Raw genomic sequence first — 15,452 nt, forward strand, 5'->3', positions numbered from 1 at the left:
GCATGCTTTTATGCATTGTCACCATCAAGCGCACCCATAAGGCTTGGCAGAACAAAACAGAACACTGCAATACAGAACATAACATAACATAACATCAAAACAACAACAGCAAAACAAGCCTCTTTCCGCCTTCCTTCCCTCCCCCTACCCACCCATACACACGGACAGTCCTCCAACTCCAGAACAGCCTCCAGGCTGAGTCTCCAATCTCCAGGCTTTGGCCATCGAGTTTTGAAATCTGGACTTCCAATTGACCTTCGGGCTTGAATCTTCAGTATTGACCCTGGGACTTCAGTTAGTACCCACAGTGAGTCCTCCAAGGGAAGAATGATTTTTGAATTAGGTAACATAGGGGCCCTGACACTTTGAGATAAAGAAAGGAAGGGAAACCATGGAAGACTAATCTCCTGAGGCTAATGGTAGAACAATTGGAATTATCTTTTCATCACTCTAATCATTAAATCGTTAAATAAAATGTTTATTAAATTCATATCTGTTTGCCTGATATAATTTCCTAAATTATAATTTTGGCACGTTTACAGTTTTTTAAAGAGCTTCTGTTGCTTCTAATAAATTATACAGAAATGTAAAATAATCAATAATTTGATCTTAAATCCAACAATATGTTACCCAGACATAAATTAATTACCCATATGAAATGGTCCAAATAAAATTTCTCCATCAAACCAATACATTTAATCACTATCACAGTTATTAGAAACTAGAAATTCCCTGAATATGATTGGCCTGATCAATGAAGATTAAGGATAAAGGCATTTTTCCAAAGTATCACAATAAATCAGAGGATCTATTTCTCTCTGTCCTTCTTTCTGTCTTTTTCACCCTTTCTTGGCCTGGTGTGATATTCCAGCTCCACATTCTGAAGCAATCCTTAAGAATTAGGCCTTTGTTCCACTGACATCAGAGCCTCTAAAGCTGAATCTTAATTGGCTGTTTCAGGAAGGATTGGACTCTTTAGTTTCGAACTGTGGCATGATCCCAACTTCTTCCTCCATTCCAGGGTTGCCATCTCTTTCACCTTCCTGCAGACTTTCTTCAGCCAGCTGTGATAGGTATTTCTGTGATGAAAAGAAACTTTCTCAATAAGTGTGAATTAATCTCTATTCAAAAGATCCACAAAGATTGAATAATCAATATTTATAATCGAAAATTGTCCAAATGATACAAATGACAAAAAACGATTACATGGGAATGATGCACCATCAATAACTCTTGGAGACAGGAGGCGAACGATAGGCTTTATTAGCTGCAAGAAACCACAATTAGTAGCAAGAGACCACCACACAACATCCTGGAGACTGAGGGAGGAGCAGTGCCTCCAATCGCCTTTATACAGCGGTCTGTGGGAGGAGCCACAGGAGCAGTCAGCAGAGGGGCATGTCCAGACAGGTATATGTAGTTCACCACAGGGAATTTTTACATTTTTCATTATTTTGCATTCTTCTTTATGCCTTCATTCAAAGAAAATATGTAAATACTTTAAAATATTTCCTCTTGAGATTATGTGATTTAAACATAATCTGTAGTTGAACCTGCCAAAATTAACACTACAAAGTGCAAGATTTCATGTAGAACAAAGTAAAGCATGTACACTTTTAAAACTAAAATTAAAGTATATTTAAAGGATTTCAAAACAGAAATATTTGCACTTACAGAAGTGATTCAACTAGAATGTTAACTGACTTTTTCACCATAGATGCTGCCTGAGCTTTAGTTCCAGAATTTTCTGTTTTTTTAATTATGTTTCGAGCATCTGCAGTGTTTGATAAGATATTTTATTACACCCTCTCAGAAATCCTATTATGATAGGGGGAATAAGGGGCGGCCGTGGCTGACAAGGGAAGTAAAGGGCAGTATAAAAATAAAAGAGAAGAAGTATAACATAGCAAAGATGAGCGGGAAACCGGAGGACTGGGAAGCTTTTAAAGAGCAACAGAAGATAACAAAAAAGGCAATACGCCAAGAAAAAATGAGGTACGAAGGTAAACTAGCCAAGAATATAAAGGAGGATAGTAAAAGCTTCTTTAGGTATGTGAATAGCAAAAAAATAGTTAAGACCAAAATTGGGCCATTGAAGACAGAAACGGGTGAATTTATTATGGGGAACAAGGAAATGGCAGATGAGTTGAACAGGTACTTTGGATCTGTCTTCACTAGGGAAGACACAAACAATCTCCCAGATGTAATAGTGGCCAAAGGAACTAGGGTAAAGGATGGACTGAAGGAAATTTATATTAGGCAAGAAACGGTGTTGGATAGACTGTTGAGTCTAAAGGCTGATAAGTCCCCTGGACCTGATGGTCTGCATCCCAGGGTACTTAAAGAGGTGGCTCTAGAAATCATGGACACATTGGTAATCATTTTCCAATGTGCTATAGATTCAGGAACAGTTCCTGCTGATTGGAGGGTGGCTAATGTTGTCCCACTTTTTAAGAAAGGAGGGAGAGAGAAAACAGGGAATTATAGACAGGTTAGCCTGACGTCAGTGGTGGGAAAGATGCTGGAGTCAATAATAAAAGAGGAAATTACGACACATTTGGATAGCAGTAGAAGGATCAGTCTGAGTCAGCATGGATTTATGAAGGGAAAATCATGCTTGACTAATCTTCTGGAGTTTTTTGAGGATGTAACTATGAAAATGGACAAGGGAGAGCCAGTGGATGTAGTGTACCTGGACTTCCAGAAAGCTTTTGATAAAGTCCCACATAGGAGATTAGTGGGCAAAATTAGGGCACATGGTATTGGGGGCAGAGTACTGACATGGATTGAAAATTGGCTGGCTGACAGGAAACAAAGAGTAGTGATTAACGGGTCCCTTTCGGATTGGCAGGCTGTGACCAGTGGGGTACCGCAAGGTTTGGTGCTGGGACGGCAACTGTTTACAATATACATTAATGATTTAGATGAAGGGATTAAAAGTAACATTAGCAAATTTGCTGATGACACAAAGCTGGGTGGCAGTGTGAAATGTCAGGAGGATGTTATGAGAATGCAGGGTGACTTGGACAGGTTGGGTGAATGGGCAAATGTATGGCAGATGCAGTTTAATGTGGATAAATGTGAGGTTATCCACTTTGGTGGCAAGAACAGGAAGGCAGATTACTATCTAAATGGAGTCAAGTTAGGAAAAGGGGAAGTACAACGAGATCTAGGTGTTCTTGTACATCAGTCAATGAAAGGTACATGCAGGTACAGCAGGCAGTGAAGAAAGCTAATGGCATGCTGGCTTTTATAACAAGAGGAATTGAGTATAGGAGTAAAGAGGTCCTTCTGCAGCTGTACAGGGCCCTGGTGAGACCACACCTGGAGTATTGTGTGCAGTTTTGGTCTCCAAATTTGAGGAAGGACATTCTTGCTATTGAGGGAGTGCAGCATAGGTTCACAAGGTTAATTCCCAGAATGGCGGGACTGTCATATGTTGAAAGATTGGAGTGACTGGGCTTGTATACACTGGAATTTAGAAGGATGAGAGGGGATCTGATAGAAACATATAAGATTATTAAGGGATTGGACACACTGGAGGCAGGAAGCATGTTCCCGCTGATGGGTAAGTCCAGAACCAGAGGCCACAGTTTAAGAATAAGGGGTAGGCCATTTAGAATGGAGTTGAGGAAAAACTTTTTCACCCAGAGAGTTGTGGATATGTGGAATGCTCTGCCCCAGAAGGCAGTGGAGGCCAAGTCTCTGGATGCATTCAAGAGAGAGTTAGATAGAGCTCTTATAGATAGCGGGGTCAAGGGATATGGGGAGAGGGCAGGAACGGGGTACTGATTGTGTATGATCAGCCATGATCATAGTGAATGGCGGTGCTGGCTAGAAGGGCCGAATGGCCTACTCCTGCACCTACTGTCTATTGTCTATTGATAGTAACCTCCCTGTTTGCTGGAGAAATTGTGGAAATCAAAATGCAAATCATTATCATATTTTTTGGGACTGCCTTTTATCAAAAACTATTGGAGGGGGATACACAATGCCCTACAAGACATCTTTAAATATGAAATACCCTTGGAGAGTAAGACCATATATTTTGGATATATACCTCAAGAATGGTTGAAAAGAGATAAATATTTAATGAATATACTGTTGGTGGCTGGTAAAAAGACTCTTACTAGGAAATGGTTATCACAGGAGAGCCCAACTTTAAATACATGGATGGAAATTACAATGGACATTTACAAAATGGAGAAGATAACAACAACTGTTAATCATAAGATGGAACAATTTGATTCATACTGGGAAAAATGGTTTAACTACATAATGCCTCACAGACCTAATTTTATTCTCACAAATCAATGAATCTGTTGTAAAAAAAGATCACTCCCTACTTGTACATAGTTCTTTCCTTTTGCTTGTTTTTTCTTTCCACTCTTTTCTATAAGTGTATACCTCAGATAAATACTGTGTGGAGATTTGTGATATATATGATTATATGATATATATGTACAATGTCTGAAATACATCTTATGTTTGTTTGATGATGAACTTCAATAAAAAAATTCCAAAAAAAGATTTGCATTTATATAACATATTACAAGCATCTTGAAGAGTTTTACAGAACTTGATGTTATTCTTTTGGATTTCTAGAATGGGCTTCTCAGTTTAGCTACACAATGCTAATCCTACAATGGAAATGAGAGGAATAGTTCACAAATCTCATGGGTGAGGGTGGAGCTGGATCTTATAGAATTCTATGGACTGCTATTATCTAGAATATAATACTACAAAATATCCTTATGTAGAATAGTAATACAACAGATAGACTCTATAATTCTATTCACCTATGGAGTACAGCATAATAAAACATGAAACAAAAATAATTTTGAATAAAACAAAAGTAAATAAAATAATACCTTAGCAACCTAGACAAAATGCTGGATGAACTCAGAAGGTCAGGCAGCATCTGTGGAAATGAATAAACAAGCAACGTCCAACATCCTGAGGAAAGGTTTCGGCCTGAAACATCAAAAGTTTATTCATTTCCATGGACACTGCCTGACCTGCTGCATTTCTCCAGCATTTTGTGTGGGTTGCTTTGGATTTCCAGCATCTGCAGAATCTCTTGTGTTTATGATCTGCAGAATCTTTTGTGTCTAAAACATAAAATCATAGCAGTAGTATTGAAATAGTTATTAATAATTAATTAGTATTTAAACAAGTAGAAGTCAGCATTATGAATGTACATCAGATCTGTGTTAGGTGTTGCAAGAATGAATCTGAGTTCAGAATATTGTGAGCAGCAAGGGAGAGGCAACTACTGTCAGCTTTTTGATTGGTACTTATGACTTTACTCTTTTCAGTACATTCCTACTTGGGTCAAATTAGCCAGGCCACAGGTATCGGGTTAAAATCGGGTCTTGTAGCCACCCATATTCCTTCTGCTTCCCACCGTTTTAATGTGCTGTAGCTGGACATCAAGTACCTTGACCAGACCAGCTGAGTTTTGTTGAAGAGACAATTTTGTCCTACCAAGAAACGTAGGACAAGAATACAGAATGAAGGATTACAAATTCAAAAATCTTTTCATCACAGGGAGAAGGCGTTAATAAATTTTCACTGTACTCTGAACTGGTAAATTTTAGTGGTTCACTAACAAGGTATAGAAGTCATATTCTCTTATTATGTTTTTATATTACTTAATCTAAGAAAAGACAGTTGAGAAGTGACCTGATTGAGGTCTTTGATTCAGAGAGAATGTGTGGGGAAGAGGTCAGTAATATAAGACAGTCACCAAGAAAGGTCCTGATGAAGGGTCTCAACCTGAAGTGTCAACTGTTGATTCCCATCCATAGATGCTGCCTGGCCTGCTGAGTTTCTCCAGCATTTTGTGTGTGTTACCAAGAAATTCATCAGGGTTTTCAAAACAAATATTGTACCCAATCTGCACCATACTACAACAATGAGTGGTTAAAACAAATAGCATTAATGTGTTTAAGGCAGGGGTTCACAATCTTTTTAGCGCAATGGACCCCTATCAATAACTGAGGGGTCCATGGACCCCAGGTTGGAAACCCCTGATTTAAGGAGAGGTTGAGAATGCCTGTTCCTGCACAGCATCTCTTATTTAATACTTTAAAAATGTCAGCTGACATTTGTCCCTTCTGAGATAAAAATAACAACTTCTACAAAGCACTGCAGCCAACAGATTAGCCCTGTTGATTAACTGAACCTAGCCAGGGTGGCACCATAAAACAAAGGAGCAGAATTAGGCCACTTGGCCCATTGAGTCTGGTCCACCATGGATGATTTATTTTCCCTCTCAACCCCATTATTCCCTTCACCCCGTAACCTTTGACTCTCTTACTAATCATTCTTACCTATCAACCTCTGCTTTAAATGTACCCAATGACTTGGACCCATCATTGCCTGTGGCAATGAATTCCACAGGTTCATCACCCTCTAGCAAAAGAAATTCCTTCTCATCTCTGTCCTAAAGATATCTTTGTATTTTGAGTCTGTGTCCTCCAGTCCTAGAACCTCCCACTACTGGAAACATCCCCTCCACTGTCCACTCTAGTCCAAGTTCAAGTTTAGGTTTATTGTCGTCTGATTGTAATTCATTGGGGCACATATCCTGTGGGCGGCACGGCACACGGCAGTAGCGGCCTTTCAGATCTGGTACTACTTTATTTTAGTTTTTTAATTTTAAGGCACAATTAGGGTTTAGGGAAATGGATAACAGAGCGACTATCTACCATCGCCAGATACTGCTACCATACAGAGATTGCCCAAAAACAAACCTTCATGAAAATCTGCTGGTTAGATTGCGCGACCTCCGCTTGCTGGGGGAATCGGGCCTGCAGTCCTCGGAGTCACCTGATGCCGGTGGCCGGGGGTGGGGACGTCGTAAGCGGTGTACGAGGAAGTGGAAGCAAGGTGAGCAGGCAGGAGTCCATGCCAGGAAGAAAGCAAGCCCTAGCTGGCCGGCTCTCCCGTCCATTCTGCTCTCCAATGGACATTAAATTGGACGACATCTGTGGCAACAAAATATTCGGCGGGAGTACAGAAATGGACGGAATCCTGGATGCCGCCATTCAGCTGTTTATTTAAATAACAGAATTTCCCCCCAAGCCATCGGACTACCTACCGAATGACCTCTGCTGTGCCTATTGTCTTGTTTATTATTTATTGTAATGCTTGTACTGTTCTGTGTACTTTATGCAGTCCTGGGTAGGTCTGCAGTCTAGTGTAGTTTTTGTGTTGGTTTATGTAGTTCAGTGTAGTTTTTGTATTGTTCATGTAGCACCATGATCCTGAAAAAAGTTGTCTCGTTTTTACTGTGTACTGTACCAGCAGTTATGGTCGAAATGACAATAAAAAGTGACTTGACTTGACTTGATATATTAATTCCAACACATTGGGACTCGTACATTTTGGCCCAATTATAAGGCTGCCCCAATTAGCCAAAGTTTCATGGAAATAGTTAAAATTATATAAAAATACAAAATTATCTCAATCTCCTCAGAAAGTGTAGATACTGCTGTGCCTTCATGTCTAATGAGGAGGTGTTTGGGGTCCAGGTTAGGTTGTCCGTTATGTGCACACTAAGGAACATTGTGCTCTTTACTCTCTCCAGCAGAGCCATTGATGTGCAATGGAGACTGGGTGCTCTGTTTCTCACTCATGCCCACAATCACCTCTCTTGTCTTGTCCACGATAGGATTTGGATTATTGTTCTCACATCATTTAACAAGTTTCTATCAATATACAGTGACATAGCAGGTGGCTGGTGCCATCTTACAACTCCATATATAGATGAGGTTGGTGTGAATGCTCAAGAATTGGCTTGGATGATGGACCAAATTTCCTCTTTTTGTACCATGAAGCAACACAAGAATGATGCTCACCCATTGATTTTGATTCAATGTGAGTCACCCTTCTAAATGTGGACATTGTCCAGCATTTTTAACTATCTATTTATATTTTAACATGTATCATGTGCCTGCAGTTATTCAAGTACAGGGCTGGCTGAAGTCAGCAGTTTTTCAGCTGCTGAAGTGTTGGTTTTGGTCTCTGTACATCCTCAAGCCATTACTTCGACCCTTTACTAAATTCAGTATCGTGCCTTTCTGGGCTAATTAGTGGGAATCAATGGTCTTGTATTTCCTGTATTCAGCCTCAGAGTCAGGTTTAATATCACATATGTCATGAAATTTGTTGTCTTTGCAGCAGCAGTATGGTGTAATAAGAAATAAATTATAATTATATACAAATTAAGTTAAATAAGTAGTGCAAAAAGAGAACAAAAATAGTGAGGTAGTGTTCATTGTCCATTCAGAAACCTGATGAGGCAGGGGAAGAAGCAGTTTCTAAAATGTATCGAACTTTTCACAAGTAACTCATCTTGATACTCTTCTCCACGACATTTGGATTTGTGAGCTCCAGCTATAGAAATAACACATTCCAGACTTAACCAGTAATTCAATAACTTTCAGGTTGTACTGTTTCATCTGAAGTTTGGATGCACTAAATCACTAGAGACTTCCAGTCCAGCTAAAGTGCTGCAGGCATTACGAAAGCAGCTAAAAATCCCTGATCTTTTTAAAGCTCACCTGAGTGCCAAACTCACAAATAGCAAAACTTATTCTGAATTCATTTCACCTAATAACTGCCCACTAGGAGCATTTCAGTGGCTTGTTTTAATTGGTTTATCTTAGATGCATTTGTCTACAATTATCCCTATCCCTTATAGGTTTTTAATACAATTGGTTGGAGTCATAGTGGAACCAAATTTTTGCATGAAGTTGTTTGAGTTTCCTGCTATTTTGAAGCATATTAATGTTTTTAAAAACTGTAAAAGCAGTAAAATTAAGTTAAAATTCTGTTGCAGTTCTTCACCAGAACTTAATTCAAATCTTTGATGTCAACTATTCATTTTTGTCCCATTTGAACTGATACAACAATATAATCTTTTTTAAAAATATAATTTTGTGAAATCATTCAGGAAGTAACCCTGGCCTGTGAAAGGGCCATAATTCATGTACGGAGTGGAAGTGAGAGTTGGGGTTATGCTTTTTACAGATTTCAGTTCAATATCCTTTAAAACATAGCAATCATATGTTTGACTGCTTTTGCGGTTTAATATTTAATATTTTGTGTGTGATTCACTCATTGTTCGCGCTTGGCGTTGGGTGTTTGATGTTTCCATGGCATTTCTTTGTTTCGTGGATATCTGCGGGAAGACGAATCTCAGGCTTGTATACTGCATATTTGATATAAATGTACATTGAACTTTGAATTTTTGAAATTTCCAATGATAATATGTATCAGCTGGGAATGGATAGGTGTGGTAAGGGGTCCAGGTGTGAATGGCTAATGGGCCTAAATCTCCCTGGAAAAATGAAACAAGTATTTTCAGGGCTAATAATTATTTGTATTTACTGAAAGCCCCAGCTCCACAAATTTCCCTGAAATAAAATGTGATTGAATCTTGGGTTTATTTGCTAAGTGCCTTATCACCACCTACATCTAATTGCATTCTGAATCTTCCTTTTAGTCCTCACAGGTTTAATTACAAGGCTGATTTCCAGTTGAATGTACAGCTTCTTCCAAAGCAATAGGATAACGTTTGCCAGATTGACATCTAAATCGAAAGATTAATCTAGCACAAGTAAATCCTTTATCACTAGCACATATTAAAAGGTTTCCTGATGGAAAATTCATTTGAGTGATATAAGAAATTACAGCAATAATTTCTGCTTTGAACATCATACGTGTTTTGAACATTGCTACCAAGCAGCCAGATTTCAGCAGCCTTTCCTGGTAAACTCACTGGTAAACTTAAAGGCTAGTTCATCAGATCAAACAAATGCTGGCAAAACCACCAAATACTTGCAGCTTTCACCATGAATTTTCCTCTCCCTCCTTTGTTCATCCTAGCTTTAGAAGGTAAGCAGTCACATTGCCTGAATTTTCTCATATTTGAACTTAAGTTTAGTCATAATTATTTATTGCTTTTGTACATCTGCTTTTCCAGTTTCAATGGATTTCTAATATCTTTATTCATCCAGAGCAGCCTAAAATTACTGGGAACACCCCCCCCCCCCCCCACCCACTGTTTAACCTCTATAAATTCTGTTTAAATATTCGTAGCATTGGGTCTATAGCATTGAGTCCATCTTTCAGAACACTCCTCGGTAACTCTGTTCAGCTAAACCTTTATTCACAATTTATTTGTAAGTGGACATTTTGAGATTTGAATCAGATCAAAGTGTTCAGATAGGTGTTCTGAAATTCATATTTATACCAAGAATTCATTTGCTTTGCAATATATCCATACAATATACAGATCTGATAAGAACTTGTATAGTAAATGTATAGCTCATATATTTGTATAGTTTAGTGACTAAATTACTAAAGTTTTGAAAAGAATCTTTTCACTAATCTTGTCACGCTTTCTTTGATCTTAGATTCCATCTTATGTTGGTGTAAATCCATACAAGGGAATATTGTTCTATGAGGTTTTATTTTTACTATGCTTGGTATATCTCCAAATTTAAAGGTTGAAGAAGTTACAAAATGTTCAAGGTTGTTGTATTTTCTGTAAGTTCTGTAAAATAACTCAGTAGCCCAATTGGAAAGCACCTTAAAAGATGCAGTGATGTCAGTTAAGCAGTTACAGTGTATAGGAAACTTGTTACCCATTGGTAAGTTGGTTTATTATTAACACATAAACCAAGGTAGTGTGAAAAACATGGTCTTGCACATTATCCATATATTCTAGGTTATTTCAACTGTACATTGTACAAAGGCAAATAAGAACAGAATGCAGAATAAAATACTAGATACAGAGAAAGTGCAGTGCAGATAGTCAATAAGATGAAAGGTCATAGTGTGGTAGGTTGTGAGGTCAAGAGACCATCTTATTCTGGAGGCCCAATCAGTAGTGGGAGCAGAGTACAGTGAATTAAGTTAAAGTACAGAAGGAACAAGCCAGGCGGAATTGTTGGGAGTAGGCTAGTGGTGAGAATAGGAGTGTCAGGCTTTGGCTCAAAGGAGGCTTTGGCTTGGACTCTGGGTCCAATGACTCTGGGTAAGGTTCCCTTTTTTTCCTTTTACTGTACCTAGTGTAGTAAATGGTTGTTGTGTGTTCTTCATGCCGAATGTCGGAGTCCTGAGAGACCCAGAGTCTCCCAGGGAACTACATCTGCATGAAGTGCATCTGGCTGCAGCTTCTTGAAGAGCATGTTAGGGATCTGGAGCAGCAGCTGGATGACCTTCGACTTGTACGGGAGAGTGAGGAGATAATCGATCAGAGCTACAGGCAAGTAGTCTCCCCGAAGTTGCAGGAGATGAGCAGTTGGGTGACTGTTAGGAGATATGGAAATGTGAATAAGCAGTTAGTGCAGAGCACCCCTGTGGCCCTTCCATTTCAGATACTGTTGTGTGAATGAGCTCCCAGAGACCGGGTTACTGGCAGAGAGCAGGGTCTGTGGTGCAGAAGGGGAAGCAGGAGAAGGGAACGGTAGTGATAGGGGACTCAGTAGTCAGGGAAACAGACAGGAGATTCTGTGGACGTGAACGGGACACCCGAATAATATGTTACCTCCCAGGTCCCAGGGTCAGGGACGTCTCGTATCTCATCCACAGCATTTTGAAGGGAGGGAGAGGGAGAGCAGCCAGATGTCTTAGTACACGTTGGTACCAATGACATAGGAAGGAAAAGCAAAGAGGTCCTGAAGAGTAAATTTAGAGAGCCAGGCAGAAAGCTGAGAAGCAGGACCTTCCGGGTAGTAATTTCTGGATTGCCACCTGTGCCATGTGCTAGTGAGGGTAGAAACAAGATAATTTGGCAGTTTAATGTGTGGCTGAGAAGCTGGGCAGGGGTAGGGCTTCAGGTTCTCGGATCATTGGGATCTCTTCTAGGGGAGGTATGAGCTGTACAAAAGGGACAGATTGCAGCTGAACCAGAGAGGAACCAATATTCTCGTAGGCAGGTTTGTTAGAGCTGTTGGGGGGGGGGGGGGGGATTAATCTAATTTGGCAGGGCGGTGGGAACCAGAGTGAAGGGACAAGATAGGATGGATGGTAAAAAAGCAAAGATAGCGTGCAGTCAGACTGTCAGGAAGGGCAGGCAGATGATAGGACAAAATTGCAGTCAGTGAGGTGAGTATTAGTGCATTAGGGATTCAGAATCAAAAGAGGTAACAAATACAGTACTCAAAGTGTTATATCTCAATGCATGGAGTATAAGAAATAAAGTGCATAATCTTGTTGTACTATTATAGATTGTCAGTGAGGTTGTGGCCATCACTGAATCATGGCTGAAGGATGATTGTAGTTGGGAGCTGAATGTCCAAGGTTACATGTTGTATCGGAGGGATAGGAAGGGAGGCAGAGGAGGTGGTGGGGCTTTACTGGTAAAGAATAGCATCAAATCAGTAGAGAGATCGGAAGATGTTGAATCCTTGTGGGTTGAGTTAAGAAACTGCAAGGGTTAAAGGACCCTGATGGCAGTTATATACAGGCCTCCCAACAGTAAACTGGGATGTGAACAGGTTACAACAGGATATAGAAAAAGTGTGTCAAAAGGACAACATTATGATAATCATGGGAGATTTCAACATGCAGGTCATTTGGCAAAATCCAGTTGGCAATGGATCTCAAGAGAGTGAGTTTGTTGAATGCCTATGAGATAGCTTTTTGGAGCAGTTTGTTGTTGAACCTACTAGAGGATCAGCTATACTGGATTGGGTGATATGTAATGAACAGGAGATGATTAGAAAGCTTAAGGAAAAAGAACCCTTAGAAACCAATGTGTGTTCAACTTGAAATTTGATGGGGAGAATGTGAAGTCTGACCTAGCAGTACTTCAGTGGAGTAAAGGAAATTACAGTAGTATGAGAGAGGATTTTGCCTAAGTAAGTTGGAAGGAGCTGTTGTCAGGGATGACAGCAGAGCAGCAATGGCGTGAGTTTCTGGGAAAAATGAGGAAAGTACAGGACAGATGTTTTCCAAGAATGAAGAAATACTCAAATGGCAAAATAGTACAACCGTGGCTGACAAGGGAGGTCAAAGCTAGTGTAAAAACAAAAGAGGGGGCACACAACAAAGCAAAAATTAGTGGGAAGATAGAGGATTGGGAAGCTTTTAAAACCCTACAGAGAGTAACTAAAAGAAAAATTAGAAGGGAAAAGATGAAATATGAAAGCAAGTTAGCAAACAATATCACAGTGAATAGTAAAAGCTTTTTCAAGTGTGTAAAAAATAAAAGAGAGATGAGAGTGGATATAGGACCTCTAGAAAATAAGGCTGGAGAAATAATAATGGGGCACAGAGAGATGGCAGATGAACTAAATGAGTATTTTGCATCATCTTCACTGTGGAAGACACTAGCAGTATGCCAGATGTTGTAATGTGTGAAGGAAGAGAAGTGAGTGCAGTTACTATTACAAGAGAGAACGTGCTCAAAAAGCTGAAAGACCTAAGGTGTCTAAGTCACCTGGACCAGAGGATCTGCACCATAGGTTCTGAAAGAGGTGGTGTTAGAGATTGTGGTGGCATTAGTAATATCCTTTCAAAAATCATTGGAATCTGGCATGGTGCTAGAGGTCTGGAAAATTGCAAATGTCATTCCACTCTTTAAGAAGGGAGGAAGGCAACAAAAAAAGAAATTATAGACCAGTTATCCTGACCTCAGTGGTTGGAAAGATGTGAAGTCAATTGTTGAGGATGAGGTTATGGAGTACTTGGTGACACAGGACAAGATAGTACAAAGTCAGCATGGTTTCCTTCAGGGAAAATCCTGCCTGACGAACCTGTTGGAATTCTTTGAGGAGATTGCAAGTAGGATAGATCAAGGGGATGTAGTGGATGCTGTATATTTAGACTTTCAGAAGGCCTTTGACGAAGTGCCACACATGAGACTGCTTATCCAGTTAAGAACCCATGGTATTACAGGAAAGTTACTAACATGTTAAAGCATTGGCTGATTGGTAGGAGGCAGCAAGTGGGAATAAAAGGATTCTTGTCTGGTGGGCTGCCAGTGACTAGCGTTGTTATGCAGGTGTTGATGTTGGGACCACTTCTTTTTATGCTGTATGCCAATGATTTAGATGATGGAATAGATGGCTTTATTACCAAGTTTGCAGATGATACAAAGATTGGTGGAGGGGCAGGTAGTGTTGTGAAAACAGGTAGGCTGCAGAAGAACTTAGACAGATTAGGAGAATGGGCAAGGAAGTGGCAAATGAAATACAATGCTGGAAAATGCATGGTCATGTACTTTGGTAGTAGAAATAAATGTGCAGTCTATTTTCTAAATGGGGTGAAAATCCAAAAATCTGAGAAGCAAAGGGGCTTGGGAGTCCTTGTACAGAACACCCTACAGGTTAACTTGCAGGTAGAGTTGGTGGTGAGGAAGGCAAATGCAATGTTAACATTTGTTTCAAGAGGGCTTGAATACAAGAGCAGGGATTTGTTGCTGAGGCTTTATAAAGCACTGGTGAGGCCTCACCTTGATTATTGTGAATAGCTTTGGGCTCCTCATCTTAGAAAAGATGACATTGGAGAGAGTTCAGAGGAGGTTCACAAGGATGATTCCAGGAATGAAAGGGTTATCATATGAGGAACTTTTGATAGCTCTGGGTCTGAACTCGCTGGAATTCAGAAGGATGAGGGGGGATCTCAATGAAACCTTTTGAATGTTGAAAGGCCTAGACAGAGTAGATGTGGAAAGGATGTTTCCCATGGTGGGGGAGTCTAGAACAAGAGGGCACAGCCTCAGAATAGAGGGGTGTTCATTTAAAACAGAGATGTGGAGAAATTTCTTTAGCCAGAGGGTGGTGAATTTATGGAATTTATTACCACAGGCAGCTGTGGAGGCAAAGTTGTTGGGTGTATTTAAGGCAGAGCTTGATAAGTTCTTGATTGGACATGGCATCAAAGGTTATGGGGAGAAGGCTGGGGAATAGGGTTGAGGAGGGGAAAATATGATCAGCCATTATCGAATGGTGGAGCAGACTCGATGGGCCAAATGGCCTAATTCTGCTCCTATGTCTTATGGTCTTATTTTACTTAGAGACCATTCAGTAGCCTTATAACAGGGGGGTAGAAGCTGTCCTGGTGGTACATACTTTCAGGGTTTTGTATGGTCTACCTGATGAGAGGGTGAAGAAGAGAGACTATCTGGGATAGGTTGGTCTTTGATTATGTTGGCTGATTTACTAAGCCAGTGTGAACAGCCATGGATTTTGAAAGTAATTCAGAGTAAACTATCGTTCATTAATTAGCTTAGATGAAAAGTGTAAAAAAGCACATTGCATGCAATACCTATGTGGAAGAAGCAACAACTGGTGCTTCCAGTGAGAACAGAACTTCATCACCTTTTTACTCTGAGGTTTCAGCTAAGAACTTTGTTCAAGGATTACAAGTCACATTAGTCAGTGTAACTGCTTTCTCTATAGGTGACTCCAAATTAGAAACAGATATGGCAG

General features: G+C 40.0%; 1 protein-coding gene across 3 annotated transcripts in view; it reads right to left on the reverse strand.

The window, feature by feature from the left end:
* Positions 1–275: 275 nt before the first annotated feature.
* The window catches only part of rbm20 (RNA binding motif protein 20), a 253,185-nt gene continuing 238,008 nt past the window's right edge, over positions 276–15,452 (reverse strand). Inside the window, exon 13 of one of the 3 annotated variants that reach the window (XM_073026846.1) lies at positions 276–1,079. In XM_073026846.1, the coding sequence (XP_072882947.1) occupies positions 957–1,079 (123 nt within the window). In that variant the 3' untranslated portion in view covers positions 276–956. The remainder of the gene's footprint in view (positions 1,080–15,452) is intronic. The other 2 variants (XM_073026845.1, XM_073026847.1) reach the window with 2 other exon arrangements.

This window comes from Hemitrygon akajei, chromosome 23 (genome assembly GCF_048418815.1).
Source record: "Hemitrygon akajei chromosome 23, sHemAka1.3, whole genome shotgun sequence".
Lineage (NCBI taxonomy): Eukaryota > Metazoa > Chordata > Chondrichthyes > Myliobatiformes > Dasyatidae > Hemitrygon > Hemitrygon akajei.